At 45.3% G+C, this 17,827-nt stretch overlaps 2 protein-coding genes across 4 annotated transcripts; both read left to right on the top strand.

Moving 5' to 3' along the window:
- The first annotated feature begins 326 nt into the window (after window positions 1–326).
- ccdc40 (coiled-coil domain containing 40) lies at window positions 327–7,796 on the top strand. Of its 2 annotated transcripts, none has more exons than XM_029137742.3 (19): window positions 327–473; window positions 795–917; window positions 1,021–1,096; window positions 1,399–1,505; window positions 1,782–1,865; window positions 2,208–2,427; window positions 2,622–2,779; window positions 2,886–3,008; window positions 3,183–3,304; window positions 3,558–3,801; window positions 3,925–4,107; window positions 4,183–4,428; window positions 4,539–4,752; window positions 4,927–5,096; window positions 5,190–5,281; window positions 5,545–5,659; window positions 5,850–6,038; window positions 6,114–6,272; window positions 6,696–7,796. In XM_029137742.3, exons 2-19 carry the CDS (start codon window positions 807–809, stop codon window positions 6,945–6,947), a joined length of 2,865 nt encoding a protein of 954 aa, XP_028993575.1. In that variant the 5' UTR covers window positions 327–473; window positions 795–806; the 3' UTR covers window positions 6,948–7,796. The 2 variants fall into 2 exon arrangements, with proteins under 2 accessions (XP_028993575.1, XP_028993650.1); XM_029137817.3 differs by lacking the exon at window positions 327–473 and adding an exon at window positions 511–700.
- Window positions 7,797–8,828: 1,032 nt separating this feature from the next.
- On the top strand, window positions 8,829–17,080 carry card14 (caspase recruitment domain family, member 14). 2 transcript variants are annotated; one of them, XM_029137536.3, is made up of 20 exons: window positions 8,829–9,341; window positions 9,810–9,947; window positions 10,017–10,342; window positions 10,646–10,798; window positions 10,882–11,001; window positions 11,227–11,352; window positions 11,910–12,059; window positions 12,140–12,247; window positions 12,660–12,760; window positions 13,126–13,181; window positions 13,381–13,429; window positions 13,573–13,789; window positions 13,858–13,984; window positions 14,325–14,565; window positions 14,639–14,699; window positions 14,765–14,888; window positions 15,091–15,255; window positions 15,698–15,816; window positions 15,897–16,012; window positions 16,084–17,080. In XM_029137536.3, exons 1-20 carry the CDS (start codon window positions 9,128–9,130, stop codon window positions 16,289–16,291), a joined length of 2,919 nt encoding a protein of 972 aa, XP_028993369.1. In that variant the 5' UTR covers window positions 8,829–9,127; the 3' UTR covers window positions 16,292–17,080. The 2 variants fall into 2 exon arrangements, with proteins under 2 accessions (XP_028993369.1, XP_028993451.1); XM_029137618.3 differs by having other exon boundaries at window positions 8,839–9,341; window positions 14,768–14,888.
- Window positions 17,081–17,827: the final 747 nt, after the last annotated feature.

Below are 17,827 nucleotides of genomic sequence, written 5' to 3'. Positions count from 1 at the left end.
ACTGTATAATGATGATGAAGCATTAACAATGTCAGGTTTAAGAATAAATAGCAAGCTACGTTTCATAGACACGATTCATCTGATAATGTGAAAGGGAGTGCATGCATAAGTGAGTGAGGGTGGGTGATGTACAGTCACAGCGTTTGATATGTGCATTTTACCAGCAAACAACTCTTGGCATCATATATTTAAATTTGCACTTGTTAACTGTTGAAAGTATTGCAGTGTAGAGGTTAGCAAGAAGAAAAGGGTTAAATAACTTTGCTAATCAATTAAAGGCGGTATTTCTGTCAAATACAACATTATATAAATATTCAGATTATACTTATTGGTTATCTATTGTGTTCAGCCCTTCATTAGGGTCCGGACGCCCCTAAAGGCCTGACGCTAGAGCCGCCCCTGCGCCTCCCCCAACGGAAGTTTACGGTTGCCTAGCAACGTGTAGCGTAGTTTTTATTGACAAAGCAACAGCGGTGAGTTTAAGTGACATAATCAAAAATTATCTAAATATCGGTAGGGCTGGTGCCTCATAAATATGCAGAATTTTAACAGCGCTAGCGTTAACTAGCTATCTACCTGGTTCATGCTAGCTCACCTCAGTTATTAAGAGCTATCCAACAGGCCGATAAGCTATCGTTTCCAATTTATACCGTGAAGGACATGATTTTTTTTCACGGCACAGACGAATAGAGTGAAATGTGTAGGCCTTGCGTTTTTAACATTTCTCCGAAAAAAACTTGGTGCTAGCTAGTTTGTTAAGTACTGTATGCTAATAGCACTTTTTCGTCGTACAGTAACTAGGTCCAATGCAGAGCGCTGGAGGTGAGGAAGCAGCGGAGCAGGACGGCTTCACTGAAAATGAGGAAAGCGTCCAGCCACAAAAAGGGCCCAACAATGGAGCGGAACCTGCCCAAGAGGTATCACATCTCAGTAATTAGGGCACAAGCGGCTTTATTTGCAACTTACTATATGTTTTTACAGAACGTGATCATCACTTGTCTTTGTTTTCCGCGCTCACAGGATCTTTCAGGGCAGGACATTGATAATCTCTACCTCACTGATGCAGCTGATGACCCCCCAGTAGCCACACATTCAGGTCAGCAGCCACAAAGTTCAAACAGTATCATTTACCATCATTCGGGGAATCCAATGACAGCATGTAAACTGAAACAGTTATTACAGGAAAATGTTATTTGCCCAAACACATTACCATGTAAAATTACAGTAGCAGCCTAAAATTACCACATGTAATTAGAAACACAGTAAGAAGTTACCTTTAAAGACAGCCTGCTATTTTTGCATATGTATTACAGAATACATGTTTAATAGTCTATGGTTTTAAGGTTTATCATTTGTGTTTGATGTGTGCATGAACAATGTTAATATACCTTATTTTAGTTCAAGACGTTGTTGGAGACCTCAACATCCTAAGCACATTAGAGAACATGGAGGATCAAGAGCCACTGCAAGAGGAGGAGGACTTCATTGTGTTTGACCCTGAGCATGTCTGTCAAGTCTCCGTTAATGTTTTTCAATCAATTCAAAAGTTGTCTGAATGTTTTTAGATGAAAAGGAAATAATAGTGTCAGACATCTGTATGCCCTATGTTGGTGTAATATGAGCTGAAGTAACAAAATTGCAATTACAGTGGCAGTGTTAGCATTTATAAATATCATCCTCTTGTAGCTTCCTATAAGATAATGCAGGGTTATGGTGCACAGCGATGAAATCATGTAAATTGATGTCCTTATATAAATGCATTCATTTTGTTTTGTTGGCAGCCACTGGTCAGAAGGCATCAAGCTGCTCTTACCAGTCAGCTCAGCAAGCAGCTGGAGATGATCAACCTGGCACTGAAGGAAAAGGTGGCCGAACATCAATACAGTATATGTATTACTTGGCTTTATTAGTAGGCCTGGTTAAATAGACAGATAGAGTATATACATGTAGATGTAAACAGTTCCTGTCTATTTCATCATGGTATCAGTATATCCAGTAAGTGGTGGTGTTGATCTGTGTAATAATTTACAGAAATCTGTAAAGTTATGTTTTAATCATGCTTCTAGAAATACATGCATGACAATAACAAAGTATTTTAGGTCACTAAACCTCTTTAGCTGGATCAACAAATAATAAAGACATGTAATGATTATCTCAACAGTTTTATTTTCTGATTACTGATTTTGCTTCTACTTCTACATCCCCAGCTTGTAACAGAGAAGGTAGAATCCAAGCACATGCTGGAGGTAGATGTTAATATCTTTAGGATTCAAGAGCAGCTAGCCAGACTCTATACCAGACTGGAGGGCCGCAATCAGTCCAAGGCACAGGCTGAAGCCCAACATCAACAGACACAGGATCGGCTGGATCAAATGAAGAGCCAGTTTTCTAATATAACCATTCAGGACAGGGAAGCCAAAGCTAAGGGTGAGACTGTATTGACTTAACTATTATAACATATACTCAACTATTACAGTACAGTATATGTTTGTTAATTTGAATAAAGTAACGTTTAAAATCATATCTTAATCTTAATTAAGCTTTAAACTTTTAAATGTGTTTGCCAAATCCTGTACATCAGAGGATTCTATTTGTGTTGATGCATGTGCATTTCTTTATAGCCTCTCAGCTGCAGACAGAGGTTGACAACCTGATGCTGCAACTCATCTTTACACAAGGAGTCAGTGAAGATCTGCGTTCCAATTTGAAAACACTGAAGAATGCCCGAAATAAAGCAGGAGCTGAGAAGAACCAGGCTGAAGGGCAGAAACTGAAGCAGGTCGGATTAATGAAAAGCTTGTATATGTACATGTATTATTGTACTATAATGTATGTACATGTGGTTAAATTATTATAGTTTAGTCGTTAATATTCCATTTGTTTAGGATCTTTATGTGGAGCGTCTAATAAATGATATGGAGAAGCTGACGCAGCAGATAGCCTTGTATGAGGCCCAGGTCCAAGCCCAAGCAGAGGAGACACAGACCGCCAAAGAGGCTCTATCAGAGGTAACTATCATATGGAATAAGACCTGAGACCTGACAGTTGGCTGTTAGCACATGCAAAGGATCCTGAGTAACAGTAGCATCTAAAATGTAATTGTTGCCACTAAACAAATGTACAGTAAGGAAAACTAGTGACGTTGTTGTTGTCCGCTCATGTTGTTTGGCTTTTGTGTATAGGCTGAGATGGAAATGGAGTCTCTGTTAATGGCACGAAAACAATTACTGCAGCAGTGGAACAGCAGCCTGGTGGGCATGAGAAAACGCGATGAGGCTTTCAGTGCAATGCAGGAGGCCATGGGGTGAGAATAAGGGCAAGGGAATATTATCATTCACATTTGTGTGTAAGTTTACAACATACAGTATGTACATGTGCACCCAACTCCAAATTTTACATGGAGATTATTAAACATTTATTTCTGATCTATTTTGATATTTAAGTAGTATATAGCGAATATAAATTAACAGGGATCACGTATCCAAATCAATAACCATTAAATAATACGAAGAATTAAATAAAAAATAAATAATAATTATTTTTTATGTTTCTCTTAGTGAGGTTGAGCACCAGGTGATTCTACTTGGCAGAGAGATTGAAGGTTATAAGAAAGCTATCACAGAAGAACAAGAGCAAAATGAGACACTAACTATGCAGCTGAATTGGTCCCAGATGGACTGTGCCACCTATAAAAAGCTAATCAGTCAAAAGCAGGCGCAGCAGGAGGCCCTTCAAGCTCACTACAGCACCTGTCTCCGTACCCTGAGGGAGACAGGGTCCACCCTCTCGAGCCTTACAAAGGTAAATAGGCGTTTGTGCCTATTCATTGGGTCTTTGTTGCTACATCTACAGTCTTAGTTTTTACCTTCTGATCTTTCATTTTTGATTTACTTTCTCTCTCACACTCTTTATTCATCATTCCAGGAAACCAGTACCTACCAGGCTCAAGTGAATGATCTAAGGAGGCAGTTGGAGAAAGAGAGTGCAGTGCGTCTAGATTTGGAAGATAAGGTCATGAGCAATATGCAGCAGAAGCTCACCCACAACAAGGCTGCCAAGTATTCTCAACGGCTCACCAACAAGATGGCCACACTAAAGAAAGACAAGGTAAAAACAGGAATTTAGAAACCACACGAGACAGATTAGTATGATATTTTAATAATCTAGCACTCTCCAATTTAGATCTCTCAGCTTTGGCAGCTGGAAAATGAATTAATGTTGGTGAGACTAGAGAGCAGCAAGGTTAGCCAACATGTGGACAGCCTGGCCACAACCCAGGAGGCCCTTGATGAGGAGATTTCAGTATATAACCAGTTACTGGCGTCCAACCAGGCCAAGGTTTCTTCCTTCATTACAGTCATTGGGCAGAAGCAGGCTACGATATCCAAGTACCACCAGAAGATCTGCCAAATCACAGCCAGCACTGGGGTAAGACATTCTTAGGAAGCAACAATGGTTGTCTGTTAATGTGTAGAATTAAATTGAATATAATAATCAAACTTTTGTGGTTACTGACTTTGCTCATGTCCTATTCATAGCATGAAGACCTGAGTCCTATGCAAATCCAAATAGAGACGTTGGGGGCAGAGATTGAGAAGTTGGCTACAAATATCAGAAATGACCAGCAGCTCTGGATGAAACAGCAAGGCACCCTAGTAGGGCTGACGCAGGAGATAGAAGCCAACAGCAAGAACATGCTGAAACTACAGACAGAGTGCACAGCCATGCAGCAAAAGAAAATCCGCTTGAGGAGTACGTACTAGTACTTTAAAACTAGCTAGTTAGTTAAGCTGTCAGTCCAAATCAGTCAGTTGGAAGATTAGTAGTGACTTTAGTAGAATTCAACATCTACTGTAACAAAAGCAGTTCACGCAAGATGAAAACATGCCTGCACCTAACTTCGAACATCTGTACTAACCCCACCAGATAAGACAGACGCTGAACACCGAGAGCAGGCAGAACTGGAGAAAAATGCTAAGATGCTGAAGGGAGACTTGGTGAAACTCAACACCCTGCTGAGCAAGAACGGGCAGCTGAGCCAAGCGCTGGAGCAGGAGAGCACTCTGATGGAGTCGGACATCCTTCACAGACTCAAGGCAGAACCAGTCCACTGTGATTGTTTCCATTTTTTTACTGTACGTTCTGTTGTTTATATAGTAAACAATTTTTATCACATGTGGTGTTTCTAGGCAGCAGAGTGGGAGTGCGTTGAAATACAGATGAAATATGAAAAGACCCAAGAAGAAAAAGAACGTCTCCTCAACTGTCTGGTGGAAGCTGAGTCAGTCTCATATTTAAGTTCACAATTATCTGTTTATCTTCCAATAAATTACTCTGTAATATCAAACAAAATGTGTAGATGTATTTACATAAATAGTAACATCAAGTGTTTTCTGTGATCTCATGGATTCATAAATTCCATGTCTTTTCTTTATCATTTGTTGACAGGTTATTGACTTTATAAATTGTTTCTATTTTTCTTATTTGAGCATGAGCCATGAGCTATTAAGAAAATGTTTTGTTATGTGCATGTGTGGCCTGCAGGAGGCAGATCATGCTGTGGGAGAAGAAGACCCAGCTTATTAAAGAGACTCATTCAGTCGTGGACTCCGGCTTGGGAGACATTCAGACAATGAAGGCTGAGATACACCGTATGGAGGTACAGTATACAGTATAGTATAGCACACTATGATTAATCAAAGATAAAGTAAACACTAATTATTTTTACAGTACAGTGTACAGTATATGATTTTCTAGTATCCCTTCAGCAAATGCACCAAGCGTTTATCTTGTGTTTCAACTGCTAATGTTTGTAGACTTGATATGCGTGTGTGTGTGTGACTGTGAAGGTGCGACTTAACAAACTGATGAAGCTGCAGGAGCAGCTGCTGAGGGAAAGTGAAGCAACGGTGGCGAGGAGGGAGACCATAGTGCTCCGCAGGGAGGCAATGCTCCACAGTTCCCACAAACAGACCACAGTGGGTGAACTGACACTAGTCACACAGGGCCTGCAGGCCAAGATCAAGGACACGCATAAGGTACAGTAGAAGGAGTGCAAGTCAGTTTCTGCAAATGTGACTGGAGGGTTTATCACTTCATACTCTTATTTTCAGCGTGTGGCGGAGTATGAACAGGTGATCAGGGAGCAACGAGAAAGTCAGGTGAGCTTGAGCGACAAGCTCGAACAACAGAGGCAGCAGCTGATAGAACTGTGCAGCAACAGCTACGGCCTTGACCCAGACATTGGAAACCTTCAGGATACTAAAGACAGGGTAAGGAGGAGATGCTGTACAGCATTACACAACAGTGATACATTCTGTCAGTTACTTTGTTAAACTTTTAGTTTAGTTCCCACAATTCTTACACAATACACTTACTCCATTGTTTGGATAATCACAAAGCACTAGACACTGGTATGTGTCCATTCAGACCTAAAACACACACATCAATAACTCTAGTGAAGGTGTGGTGACAGTATTATTTAGAGCATGACTCTTGGTCAGGTCTTCCTCCACCAATCTGAGAATCATAGTTGTCCCTCGGGGAAAACCCTCCCACTAATTAAGAACACCACATATGAGTACTCATTATTTTTCCATTGTGTGTTGTCAGTGTTGCAATCTGCATCTACAACACCATCCAACTGTAAACAGTGGGCTGGTTGTTTATCTTACAGTATCTTTTTTTCCCTTAAGAACCTAGCCCACCTGGTGGCACTGCAGAGTCGAACCAAGAAGCTGCAGGGGGTGTGTGACGGCAGCTACAAGGCCTCCCCCAACACTGAGTCTGTGGACACCGCTCTGCGAAACCAAATGGAGCGCGTGCATACTGTCAGCACCGTCCTGCACCGTGTGGGTGAGGAGCTACCCCAGCACCAAGGGGCGCTCCGGAGACTGTCGCTAGCTCTGGCAGCGCGCACACAAGCCCTGGATCAGGAAATGCCGTGAGAGTGAGGGGGTTAAAATAGATAAAGAGTGAGTACTGAAGGAGAGGAGGATACGTTAGATCATTAGAGATTAGATTAGAGAGATGACTCAAGATTAGTAAACTAGAACTTCCTTGTTTGCTGTTGAACACTTTGAATGAGAAACTGTTTGAGAAAAGCTGTAACAAAATAAAAATACTATAAGTTAGTCATATTTGTTAGTGTGCTGTTCGAAAAATAACCAATTTTGATGATATGTGAACATCAAATACCATAAGTACTGTCAACCTTGCAGAAACATATCAGTCACTTGTTGCATGTCAAGTACTAGTAAAATGAACTGATCCCATCTGGTTGCCGTGTTGGTCTAAATCTAAACCCTGAGCTCTCACTCGTCTCGTCCTCGGGGGTCAGACAGAAATAACCCAAGTATCTGCAGTACTTCCATCAACACACAGCTTGTACGTGACAGAGGTGATTTCAACACAAAAATACCTCTGTTCTGTAAGAAGAGAGGTATACTGTAACTAATGCAGTAGAACCAGTTTAGATCTCATGCTTTGCCCCAACCTTGTCTTGACTGTCTCTGTTAGGAGTTTCCAGAGGCACGTACACTGTACAGTGACATCTCAGCTCACTTCTCTCTTACTCAAACTGCCTTTCTTTCCTTTGCAGTTCATACAAGAAGCACTTGCTTTAGGTGGTTGATTCAAATCAAATCAAAGAAACTTTTGGGAGGATATGTATGCTGCATGTCAGTTGTATAACAACCTTATACGATTCTAAGTACTGTAAGTTTGTAAGATTAAATAATAATCAACAATAATACAAAAAAAAAAACAAAAAAAGAAGTTTTGCAAAAAAACAGCTTCTTTTTACCACCCTAATCCTGCAGTACTGCTAAAATTGCACACAATGACGACCATCTAGTAATTACCTCTCACTCACTGTCTATTCATGTCTCACTGCACCTGACAAAGGATGCAAGCATCCTGGATCCTATCCCAGACTATAATCAGGGAGGCCCTGGACAGTCCCCGGTCCAGTATTGGGCCACATACACTTAGATACACAAGAAACCACTCATAAGGACTAAGGACAGTTTAGAATTAATAATGAACCTAACTGAGACTGTGGGAGAATGCAGACAACTCCACACAGACCCTCCAACTGAACCCAATACTATTGACGATGTTTTTTTTGATGATGTTAAAGTAAAAGGTTTTAAGGGGATGTTTGGAGGACTACTGTACATACTGTGATTGTCTGACATATTTACTGGCATACAAACCTTGCATTGCATGATATTGCAACATTGCCTTTAAAATTAAAACCAAAGTAATAGGAAATACAAATATAGCTGTGACTCAGTCAGTGTCTATGTCTTTTGATTACTCAGTCTCCTGTTTTCAGCCTTTATGCTTTGCTTTACTTTAAAAGGCCATATACTGTAGCCATATAGTCATAAGGGTGAACTCACTATATTTCACTTTTTCCACTGAATGTCAGGTCAGGTTCAGTCCAGCGGTTTTATTTAACTGTACAGTAGGTAGCCGTGTAACAGTACTGTGAGAAAACCTTGAACTCTCTGACAGTCTACACCACGTGGATCTACGATTCTGCTTCCTTCTCCAACCGAGGACTTTGCACCTCACCGGCCAGTGTTTGCCTCTGTCCCTGAAGTGGTATGTGTGTTTACTGACCGAGACCAGACCCTGTGTTTTGTCTAGAATTTTTATGTTGAGGAAAAGCTTTGTTCCGTTGATCCACAGACTCCAGTCAACAAACAAATGTGGCTGCAATCATTAATAAAGTGAGGCTGAGGTTTATGGTATGATGACGTTTCGAATTAGCAAACAAGTCCACAAAGACACGGAGAGAATGAACCGGGGCAACATACAGTATGTGTGGCTCACATGACTTATGGTTTGTGAGTGTTTGTTTGTGAAATGTTTGTCGCCGTGTTCGCTCCTGTGGGTGTTTATGCTGTGAAGTTGCTCTGTTGCATCCCGTAGAGGGCTTGTCTGACTGGTTTTGCTCTACGCCCCCACACACACACACACGCACACACACACGGGGCGTGGAAAGAGACGGGCTCAAATACTAATGTGGCAGATGTCTGCAGTTCAGCATCTATGTGTTTAAGCTGTGGCCCTGTTCACAGCTACAGCGACTCCCGTAAGCCAGCGCTGCACAGGCAGGATGGCCGGGGACTGCGTTCCCAAGGGGCGAGACCTGAAGGAGATGGGCGAGGAGGAGCTGTGGGAGCTGATCAACGACAACCGCCACCGGATCTCCCTAGGGGTGAAGCCCAACGTCTTGATCCCCTACCTGAGACAGGCCAGGGTGCTCACCGAGATGGACGAGGACGAGATTCTCTCCAGCCACAACCTGACCAACCGCAGCATGAGAACCAGTGAGATATGGCATTAATCATCTCTGTTATTGTATTACAGTCGTTTTCAAGTCAATAGGCAGATTTTGTTTTGTCTGTCTCTTACCATGACGTCTTACGTTTGGTAGCTCAGTAGGCAGAGCATTGGCCTGGGAAGCGGAAGCTCATGGTTACTCCTTGAGTAAGACAATTCATACTAGCTCCCTGAGCGCCACTCATGTGGCTGCTCACCGCTCCCCCAGGGGATGGGTCCACATTCAGAGAACAAGTTCCCTCACTGTGGGACTAATAAGGGAACTTCCTTTCTTTACTGATTTGTTTACCTGCTCAGAAAGAGGAAATTCCACCTGCAAGAAAATCAACATGTTATACCAGTTCTTCATTTTAACTTGACTTCACCTACAGTAGCAGAAATGCTAATAAATCTATTCCAAAGGGACACTTTCTGTCTGTGAAACAACTAAAATAGCTTATCTTGGCACCTTACAGGCCACATGCTGGACCTGCTGAGGACCCAGGGCAGGAACGGTGCTATGGCCTTGCTCGAGGGCGTCATGATCCACTATCCGATCTTATACACCCAAGTGACAGGACACAAGCCCAGCACCGAGCCCTCGCGATTCAGTGGTCAGTGTCGGCACCGCCTTTTAACTGTGTTTCGCTCGCTGTGTCTAATCAGCGCTGTCCTCCCCTCAGGCCTGATAAAGTACTCGGAGCTGACGGAGTATCTGATCAGAGCAGTCACAGGAATGCAGAAGGAGCTGCAGGAGGCCCGCAGCGAGGCCAGCAAAATGGGCACGCGCTGCACCTCCCTGGAGTCCGAGATCAGGCAGCTCATGGAGCAGGAGGAGAAGTCCGCGCGCCTGCAGGCTGAGAGCGAGCGCATGCGGAGGCACCTGTGCACGCTGCAGCGGGAGGTCACCAAGCTCAAGGACGAGAAGTGCGACTTGTACATGCGCTACACAGCTGCCATTGAGGAGAAATCGGCTGTGAGCAAGCGCCTCCATGACCTCAACCTGCAGGTCAGCGAGGCTCGCTCTGATCTGATGGGCACTCATACATACATCATGTCGTTTTCTCTAAACTGTGGGCACAATGACAAGCGTTCATGAAGTAGGAGGTGCACATCATACAAAACTAGTGAGAGCAGCAGGAGGAACGAAGGAAAAACAGACACCAGAAACTTCAGTTTAAGTCGTCATTAATCCTAATAATCAATCATGTATACAATATTAACTTTTTCCTACAACTTCATAATGTTTCTGCCTTCCTGTGATGCACATTTTATTAAGCAGTTTATTGAGAAGTTGTGTTTGCTGTCGCAGGTGTACCAGCTTGAAACTGAAGTGCAGAAAGCGCAAATGGAGAGCGAGTCGCAGGCGCGGCGGTCCCCGAGGTGCGTGTCGCTGGCTGAGGCGCCACAGGAGGAGGTCCGGAGCGTGCGCTACGAGCTGGCAAAGGCCCAGCAGCTTGACCCTGTGAGACTCCGATGGGCTGTGATAACTGTGCCGCTCGTTAATCAGCGACTGCACTCACGCATGCGTTTGCCCATCCTCGCCAGGCGCATCGAGACATCTTGGCCCAGGACCTGGCGGAGGCCATCGACAGTCAGGTGGAGCTTGCGGAGCAGCTCAGGTGTTACAGAGAGGAGAACGAACAGCTTCTCAACTCAAAGCAAGAGGTGCGTGCGTGCGTGCGTCATTTGTCATCATCAGGAAGCCATGCAAATTCAGGAAAATAATAATAATATGATAGACTTAGCCATATTGGTTATTCCACTGCGACATACTGTGGTGCCATGACGAGCAGCAGAGCGTTTCATCTAATAATCTATTCCGGTGTTTCCACCTTTATGTAAAACAGTCTTTTTCTGTTTCCAAACCGAGACTCGTGTGTTTTCCTTTAGCTCCTGGAGCAGAAGGAGAGTCTGGCCCTCCAAGTGCAGCAGCTGACCCTGGACTGTAACATGCTCCAGCAGAAAAGCACAGTGATCCAGAACCAGATGAGAGAGCTGCAGACAGAGCGAGACCAGGTAAACCTCTGTCCAGGATAAACATTAACCAGGCCGTTGTGTCACGAGTATTTTGCTCTCAGTGCTGCCGTTCAGATGGCTGTAACCCTCAGTCATACATACTGAAAAGACTCTTATTTAACAATAAACACACACTGTAAACGTTGTGTTTTGGTCCACACCTTACCTGTTGATGCGTTGTGGTTATGATTCATCTTATAGTTAGTGTCTGAGTGACAATTTAGGAACCAAGTAACACGTCACTGCGTTTTTCTTTCCTTCGAGAACAATGCAGTGAGGAATCCACCCACACCCTAACTGTCAGATAGTCAAAGACAGGTCACTGAGCTGCCAGCTGCTCCACTGGAGCTGAGCAGTCACCACCAACACAGAACCCTGCTATCATTTGGGTTTGGGCTAATTAGTGGTTCGTGTGACGCACACACACTTTTAATAACCTGCTGTTTTGTTCTTCCCATTATGTTCAGTCTCTAAATGACTTATGAGCCAATGAGCTTGACCAACCAACCACCAACCAATGACCAACAGCACCCCCGGTTTGTCTGCTGTGCTTCTAGGCGTACCTGTCCAGGGACGAGGCCCAGGCCATCATCGCCCGCACCCTTGCAGAGAAGGACGTCCTGAGGTGCCAGCTGGTGGAGCTACAGGAGAAGTCCTTCAGGCTGCAGTCCGGCTGCAGGACCCGAGAGCAGCGACAGAGCTCCGACGTAAATACTAGGCCACCAGTATTAGCACCCATCACATACAGCACTGAGCACTGAGTGTGGACGCTTCCTGCTTGTGTCAGGAGACAGACGGCGAGTGGGACAGCCCCCGGTCCAGCTGTGAGGCTATTCCCCTGAGACGCAGGCTTTGCCGCATGGACGCAGTGAATCCTATGTCACCTGAAATGACTGTGAGTACCTGCATGTGTGAGATCAACACACTTCAGTTATTTGCACAATTTAGCTAGAAAATAATAAATGGCTAATCGTGAAAATAATTTATAGCCAGTCTGGTTACAATAAGTGGTCGGTGCTCTTGCTCTTCCCGGTAGGATTTGCTTCCTCGTGGTCTGAAGGAGGAGCAGAGTTAAACATTGTTCCCATCTGAACTAGCAGCTGCTGTCAGCTCACACAACACAGAGCTTCATATCAGCTTTCACTCTTGTCAAACAGTTTTCAGGAGCCCAGAACTTTGAATTCAGAAGACTGATAGTCTTCTGAATTCAAGCCCAAGCCCAGTTCGATACCAAGCCCTAGGTTTGATCTGCTTTTAGTCGGTCGGTTGACGTCTTCTGATAAAACCTGATCGATGTCTGTGTGTAGAATGAAGATGCAGCATCGTGTAGCATTCGGTCCCGGAACGCGGAGCCGCCCTGTACGGAGTCGCTGCGCAGACGGGAGGAGGACCTGCATGAAGACAGCAGGTGTGTGCGTCCTGCTAACAGGACTAACAGCATCTCTGCCAGAAGGGACTGTTTTCAGCGTCTGCAGTTTCAGGTGGATTACTGTTTTACAGGATTAAGGAGGTCTTGACCACATGTAACACGATTCTGGGTTGGTGTGTTGTTTAAAGTAAAAGGTCCTCGAACATTAATGGCTTTTTGTACTACATTACTTGTATCAGTACCCAAGGGAGAGCTGCTGACTAAAGATAAAGCTACAGTATAAACATTTCTAGCCGCAGACAGTAGATTAGTGTTAGTGTAGTGATGCTTGTTTGTGTTTTTATGTACAATGTGTTTCTTTTCTACCGTTTTTAAACAAGGTCTGTGTTGTTTTTATCCCGTAGCGCTGAACGAGCCGAGGCCGACTCCTTTCTGGCCGACTTTGTGTTCCTCCCCAGTGGTATGTGAAAAACACACAAGCTGAGGCTTAGATGTGATTGTTGCTGTGTAGAGGGAGTGGTGCTGGTCCTCTCTTCTCACTTTCATTGACTTGGAGCTTTGCCAGCGCTGCCCAGTGATTCATTAACTCACACGTTTCCAAGCAGCCTTTTTTCCCAACCGTGACAGAGCTCGTGTTTGTGGTTGTGTTTGTCGTTTAGAGGGAATCGATGACAAGCAGAAGTCCAGGCATTCCTCTGGTTCTGACGGGTAAGCACGTCTGGGTCTCCAGTCTTACAAGTGGAACACTTCACATCACTGAGCATTTTCAGTGGGAGGGGCTGCAGCTCATTCAGTGTCAATGCGTGCAAGACGAAGCTGCGTTAAAGCCTTTTTAATCTTTGTCTTTTTAGCTTTTCAAGAACTTCAGTCCCTCCTTTCCTCATGCGCTCCCGTCCAAAAGCCATCCGCGTCAACGGCCGCTTGCTCAGCATCTCCTTCCACGGGGAGGCGCTGCTCAGCCAGCTGGCAGTGGTCGGTGGGAACAAGACGGGAGTGTTTGTGCACAAGGTGACCGAGGGGAGTACAGCGCACGCTGTGGGCATCGGCCCAGGGGCGCAGATAGTGGAGGTGAGGGTTGGACCACGGCCGCCGCACGCTGTTGGCTTGGGTTTGCTCTAATGTGTTGGACTCTGCAGATAAAGTATGAGCAGAACAACAAGGCTTTGAGGATGGTGCTGGAGGACTCCACTCTGGAGGAAGCCATGTGGGCCCTGAGTCAGGTTACAGGCCTCTGCCACCTCTCCCTACGGCCCCGGCAGGACGGTACGTCCCCCGACGCTCTTTGTTCCCAGAAACCGCTGGCCTGTCCTTAAATAATAGTAATAATAGTGATTCTTCATCCTATCGCTAACAAACCCCCAACAAATATTGTATTTATGTGGTGGTTCACTTGTGGAGCTGGACCACAGCCCGGTGGTTCAGCAGGTCAAATAATGTGGCTTTAAGGTTATTGAAAAATGTGACTCTCACCATGATTTGAAGACAAATACAGGCCCTCTGAATAGCCAGAGGTTCTAGATAAGGCTCCAGCGTGGTTTATACAGTATGTGTATGTACTCTCCACCTATAATAATTCCCGCGTGTTCCTCCGCCTCCTGCTCAGACTACGCCCTGCTCCTCCAGCAGCTACAGAGCAGTGAGACATCTTCTGGAGATTCCTTTTATGTACGTGTGAACATCTCCATCCCCGCCGGCCCCAGCGGGACCCTGGCCGTGTCCTGCCACGACATCCTGCACGTGACCAACACTCGGCCCTCGGGCTCCGAGGACTCGTGGTTTGCCAGCCAGGTTCACCCCTGTCAGCTTCTAGACCTTCAAAGTGGAAACGTGCCCAACTATTACCGGTGGGTGGGCCTCCAGCGCTCTTGTCACTAAGCAGTTGAGGGCGGCGTTAATGACAGCTCCCTGATGTTACAGGGCGCAGCGACTTCTGATTCGAGCCATTGAAGATATGAATTTTGAAGCGAAGTGTGAAAATGTAAGAACAAACTAATAGGTAGCGCTTTGGAGGTGTGCTCATGCTAACTGCCTCTTCTCTCCCAGCAGACCAGGCATTTGATGGCGCAGAACAAACACAAGGCGGTCAGGATAGTCAGCACCGGACGTCAGGGCAGAAATCCACTGTGGGTCAGCGTGGAGGATGAAAACAGCCTGGGTGCTGAGTCGGGTACGACAAACTGCCACAAACATCACCTCTTTATTGGTATTTTTTTGTTTATTATGGTAGCTCAGTGGCAGAGCGCTGGTTTGGGGAGCAGAAGGTTTTAGGTTCAAACCCCCACCGGAGGGGTTGATGGGTTGATGTTTTATTGTATGTGATAAAGACCAATAAATCATTTCTATCACACTGTATATTATTTCCTCCGCAGGTGATACATCCGCACGCAGGAGTTGCGTCACCCTGATGCCGTACACCCTGGTCACCCCCCATTACCCGCCCGTGTGCAGGCCCATCCTGCTCCTGCCCACCGTTTTGGGACGCATGCTGGACAAGAAGCTGGCCAGCTGGCAGGGCTTCGAGCTCTGTGAGCCTGGTAAGACACGCTCGGCCCCAGTGTACAGAATGAGGTGGCCCTTCTTTCCCGAGCAGACAGATAAGTCTGTTTGACTTGACAGATCACATGTTTTATTGATATGTATCTCTTCCTCTAGTTCCGAGTTCTGTGCAGTAATGGAAGTTTGTTTTACAACCTCAGTACACAGATGGGTTTGTCTGTTGCTGTAACCCAGGAAGGAAATAAGCTTTGTAAATAAACAGTAATAAAGTGGTTGAGGTCGTAAAAACAGTAAATGCTGTAGCAATAAGGGAAAATGAATGTTTGTTGATCTGTGTGGGAAACTTTCGTCATTAAAGCAGAGTAGACAGTGATTCCAGAAACAAAAACAAGATATGATGAAGGAAATCAAAAGAATGCATCTTCACTAATGTTTGTGTCTCCACCTCATGTGACCGGGGTTCCCTCCGGGGCTCTGCAGAGGTGCTGAGCTCCTGTGAGCGCGCAGTCCGCCTGCAGAGGTCTGAGATCCTGGAGGAGTGTGAGCAGGGAACCGACTGCTGCTACACTCTGCAGGGCGTGGAGAAAATAATGAAGAAGGTGAGAATCTACGTCCAGTCATGGTTCTGACATGGACAGGCTATTCCAGTGGTGAGCATCCACGTACGCTCCGTTACCAGGGACTCCACTGCGTGCTGCCGCTGGGCCTGGACTGCGTGCGCCGGCTGCACCGGGCCGAGATCTTCCCCATCATCATCTTTGTGGACCAGTCCTCCAGGAGCGCGCGGAAACTGAGGTGACCTGTGTGACGCTGGCGTCCAGATGACGTGTCTGTCCTGGTGTTAATCCCAGCCCATCTGCCTGCAGGTCAAAGCTGCAGCGGCACAGCCAGTGGGAGGGGCAGCTGCTGGCGTGCTCCAGGAGCGAGGAGCCCCTCCTGGACAAGCTGCCGTGCCTGTATCACAGCGTGACCCCGGACACGTGGTGCGACCAGGCGTCCCTGCTCACCAGCCTGCGCACCGTCATCTGGGAGGAGCAGAAGAAGATCGTGTGGGTGGAGCCCGACCTGTGGTGACGGAGGAAACACTTCCATCTGTTGTTAATATTAGATTAGAAATGTATGTATAATACATGTACATGTGCTTTTTTAGACTATATTTATGATGAACAGCCTTTTTACAACCCTTTTGTAAACACGAGTATGTATCTGTGATACCTGTATCCATGAACAGGAGAATGAAGGATTCTTATGAGAATGTTATTCAATCTTGTACTAACACTGACTTTACTCAGAAACACATTCTGTGTGTTGCCTCCCTTTATGAGGCCGTTGTATTTACAGTGGTGTGTGTGTCCACGTAAAGCACTGACTGTATGTTATTTGTGTATATGTAGGGCAGGTCCCACTATGAGATTGCTGTCATGTTCACTCCTATCTGAATTAGCCCTTAGATTTAGATTGGACCTTAACCAGGAAGACCGAGCTTAACACTAAGCATTGTCCACTGTTCCTCTGCTGTTCTGCATCTTGTTGGCTTCTTTTGTGTGGATGTTGTAGTCAGATTGTGTGATGGTGTTTGTTTTCCTGTGTTGTATTGTACATCACTGTCCAATTATTCTCTCATTTACTATGTTTCAGCTCGTTCTCTCAATGTCTATGTTTTAGTTGAACATGTTGATCCACAATGTGTGTTCTTAGTGTTTAATAACATAATTCATGATTGTGTCTTGACTTAATTATGAAAGCAACCAAACAAAACAAGCATCAACCTCAGGAACAAGCCAAGGAAACACTCAACACCACAGTGTCAATAAAGTAATTTGTCCCTATGAACTGATTGATAAACACTGTGTGATACAGTCAGCGTGTGTATGTGTTTGTATATTAACCTATTAGACTGTGAGACATGTCTGCATGTAGAGGAGTTCGTTGCCATGAGCTGTAGTGACCACAGGGTGGCGCCACAGAGAAGTGGATGTGTTCTGAGGGAGTGGTTGGCAGGCAGGAGGAAGGCAGCGATCTCACGCTGCTTTTCCACCACCAACGTCAGCAGCAGCTCTTTGGCCATTTTACTGCCTGTGTGTGATGATCGATCCCCCTCCATCCCCTCCATCCCCGCACCCTCGCTGTCCCTTTGATTTCCTGACCGGTGGTTGTTATTGACTGGATCTGACAGGTTTTTTAACGCTTCTACTGAATCAATTTCCCTCCTAGAAGACATTTTTGGCTCGAACCCTCCCTCCTGTTGCTGGGAAACCACTCGAGTGATTTGTGTGGTGTCAGAGTGCATTAAAGACAGTGACAGGGAGAGAAACAGTGGTTGAAGCAGAAATATTGTTATACACACACACACACACACACACACACACACACACACACACACACACACACACACACACAGACTGCATTACAGGGCTCAATGAATTGCTTTGATTCCCCCTCTTCTCTCTCTTTCTCTCTCTCTCTCTCTCCCTCTCTCTTTCTCTCTCTCTCTCTCTCTCTCTTGCTCTTCTGCTTCTGTCACTCTCTAAAGTTGAAGTTAACATTTAAAGAATGAAAAGAAGACATTTTGTTTGGCAGTGAAATAGTTCACACCAACTATGCGTGTGT

The sequence above is a fragment of the Betta splendens genome, chromosome 1 (genome assembly GCF_900634795.4).
Source record: "Betta splendens chromosome 1, fBetSpl5.4, whole genome shotgun sequence".
In the NCBI taxonomy this organism is placed as follows: domain Eukaryota; kingdom Metazoa; phylum Chordata; class Actinopteri; order Anabantiformes; family Osphronemidae; genus Betta; species Betta splendens.
This window is presented reverse-complemented; position numbering and strand designations above follow the sequence as displayed.